The sequence below is a fragment of the Mizuhopecten yessoensis genome, unplaced genomic scaffold, assembly GCF_002113885.1.
Source record: "Mizuhopecten yessoensis strain PY_sf001 unplaced genomic scaffold, ASM211388v2 hete_36127934, whole genome shotgun sequence".
Classification (NCBI taxonomy): Eukaryota; Metazoa; Mollusca; class Bivalvia; order Pectinida; family Pectinidae; genus Mizuhopecten; species Mizuhopecten yessoensis.
The window spans coordinates 1-3,182 of record NW_018484403.1 but is presented as its reverse complement, the minus strand read 5'-3'; the positions used below and the strand labels follow the sequence as shown (position 1 = coordinate 3,182).

Here is a 3,182-nt window from a genome sequence, read left to right as displayed (position 1 = left end):
ATAGAAAATGAGAGATCAATCTAGGTCAAATTCTTTAATCTAGGTCAAATTCTTTAATGTTAATAGATAAAATACCATGACAAATAGAATTCATCTACCATTTAAAATTCTGAGCTTAAAAAGTTCAATTTATGTATGATAATTCTTCCTTAATCTGAACATTTTCTTCCTGTTATCAAGCGTTTTCTTATTCTTTGCATTTTAATTAAAAAATGTGGTTATATACACTGTATACAGTTAAAGAAAAATCACAAGTTTCTTATTTATTTGTAGCTAAAACTTGTACAAATGTTTATCATGAGTTGAAGATCCTCGTGTAATATTAGCAATTAAACTTTCATGGATTTGCAAAAATTATGCAAGATTCATTTTTATCCCTTTCCTAGGCCCAAAAATTTGTACCGGATATCATTGATTCGTTGTCATCACTGGGAAAGGTGTTAAAAGGGATGGTCCATATGAAACAGCTTCCGGTGTTGATCAACAGACCTGGGTTAAGTACCAGCATGAGTGCCATGACGTTACCGGAATTGATGGCGAATCCTATAGAGAGAAACAATATCACCATGGAGTTCTCACAATCCCAGGACCAGAGTGTGGACAGCAAGGACATTCAGGTATGTCGCGGGTAAAATCGGCCCGAATGATACAAGGGAAAACATCATTTTTTTTTGCCCATAGAAGTTTAGTCCATATGTCTTCCAACAGTTGAAATTAAACATTCTGTTTGAGGTTTTACTTACTGATCGTAATAGAGAGATCTACATAGACAGTTTGACTCGCTATTAAAATTGAAAATTCCAGGGTGAAAATGAAACAGTTTAACTTTCTCTTTTTTATTCGCCCTCCCCAATGAGGGTGAACTTATTTTAAGAGCACAACTGCTATTACACAACATTCAATATATAGAAATTTCGTGTGAAGGGCAAAATTTACACTGGGCGAACATTGACTTTTAGTGCAAGGGCGAATATTTAGCTGGGCGAAACTTTCCTGGTAAACAGGATTAATTTTACATAGTTTATATGTAAATCTTAAATCGGGGTTTCTTACACTATGCCCATAAATACCTATTCTCTATTTTGATGTAGATCACCGTATTTGACAAGAATCCATTCACTTGGGATCCTGAGGCGCAGTATATTACCTCGAATGTACTGTCAGTATCAATCAAGGATAATGCGGAGGAAGAGGTCAACGTATCGGTCAAGGTCAGATTTCCAAACATCGGGGACAACAATCCAAAATCTGTTTATCTAGCTTTCCCAGCAGACACAAACGAAGCCTCATCCCAATTTTTCAGCTACAAATTCTTCTGGCAGTTTCCAGCAGACGACATGGCGTTAAGGTTGGAGGGTGTTACAGACGGTATGAAGTTTGTTGTATATTTGAAAGGCGGAAGTGGTGCTACACGCTCTGCGTATGACTGGCGGTATGAAGTGCCGGACAGTGACTTGAATGACAATTTTTTCGTGGTTGTTGTTCCCGGAGGCTTATTTCAGCAGCAGACAACAGTGTACTTCACGGTCACTGTGGACTCGGGTACGTAGGTCTGTAGTGTTACAAGGTCAAGGTCAAAATTAGATTCATCTTGTGATCATGTCCGTATTTTACCTTCAAAATACGAACCAGTAAAAAAATTTAATTACCGCAAGCATGAAGATTGCTGTAAATATTTGGTAGGATGCTTTCTCAATGCACAAGGCTACAAATGAACACAACTTACTTTGGTTGCAATTAACTTTTTATGTATAATTGCTTGAACAGCTAGATATTGGTTTAAGCAAGGACGTATATTGTAACTCTAATTTAAGGAATGCACTCATTAGAACATGTATCTCTGTATCATATACTTGTATACTGTAAATTAGGATGTTTTTGTGTGGTTTAATTTTCAATGTAAAATACTCTGGATTTGGATTTTTTTACCTATTTGATTTGTTGACTGTCAATTTATGTGAGGTTTTATTTTTCATATTTTTGTAGTTCCTGATGACAGTGTATCAAGGAAACGTCGCAGCATTGATAACACCACTGCATCATCCAACAGCACAATTCCAGCGACGCGTGTGTTGACATACGACATGGTGGTGTGGACGGCCGGGTGTCGGGTGTGGAACACTGCAGAGGCTAAGTGGGACAAAACATCATGTCAGGTGAGTCGGTTAACATTTAGGATTCTAGTGGATATATGTGATAGGCCAATATGATTCTATAGTGAAAATGACACGTCAATGTCATACTGTTGTTGGGATGAAAAACTGAGGTCATGTTGTGGTCAGAATAATAAGCAAGCAACATTCTGTGGTTAGAAGGAAAGATGATTTGACTTCATGTTGTTAAAATTCATGATGTGCTGTGACTGGAGTGATAAATTTATGTCATGCTGTGACTGGCGTGATAAATTTATGTCATGCTGTGGTGAAGTGATAAAATTTATGTCATGCTGTGGTTGGAATGATCAGCTGATGATTGTCATCCTGTTGGTAAAAAGATTAGATGAGGGTTTGACACATTTGGAAGGACAAGCTAAAGAGTGTCATGCTGTGGTTGAAATGATAACTTACTTAGGTCATGCTTTGTTTATATAATGAGCTGACGTCATGCTTTCTTCAGGTTAATTAACAGATTCTATGTACATGTGTGGGGTATGAGCAACTTACAAACATGTAGTTCACTCATGATCTGGGGAATCCCAGTTGTAAGCACCTGTTTTTCTTTACAGATGTCGGCTGAGTCGACAGCCCTGGAGACTGTGTGTATCTGTGAGGACCCGCCCGGACAGCACTTCGCTACATCATTTTATGTCCCGCCAAACTCGATCGACTTTGATTCTGTGTTTGGAAAGTTTGATATCGTCAGTAATGGTGCCGTTCTTGGCACAGTGGTTGGGGTCATCATTTTATATGTGGCGGTGGCAGTCTGGGCATGGCGACGGGATCGACGTGACCATGAAATGGTATAACATAGAATCCTATTGGTCCATACAGTGACAGGTGTTATGATATTTTTGATTGGTCAAGATAATGATAGATTTTATTCAGTCAACAATCAGTCAACAATCAGTATTTTGTTTTCTCAAATGATTGGTAATCCTGGTTACGACTTTTGTTACCAGTACGGTAACCCATCATTGGATGTTGAAAACGTATGTCCTGATAACATCCTGTTTTAACATCTAC

The 3,182-nt window shown here is 38.0% G+C and overlaps 1 protein-coding gene across 1 annotated transcript; it reads left to right on the top strand.

Moving 5' to 3' along the window:
• Window positions 1-386: 386 nt before the first annotated feature.
• LOC110444465 lies at window positions 387-2,959 on the top strand (the record flags this gene model as incomplete). The annotated part of the gene is made up of 4 exons (XM_021488841.1): window positions 387-617; window positions 1,092-1,542; window positions 1,987-2,156; window positions 2,726-2,959. Coding segments are annotated over 4 exons (1,086 nt in total), but the record flags the coding sequence as incomplete, so codon positions are not given.
• Between the last annotated feature and the right edge of the window lie 223 nt (window positions 2,960-3,182).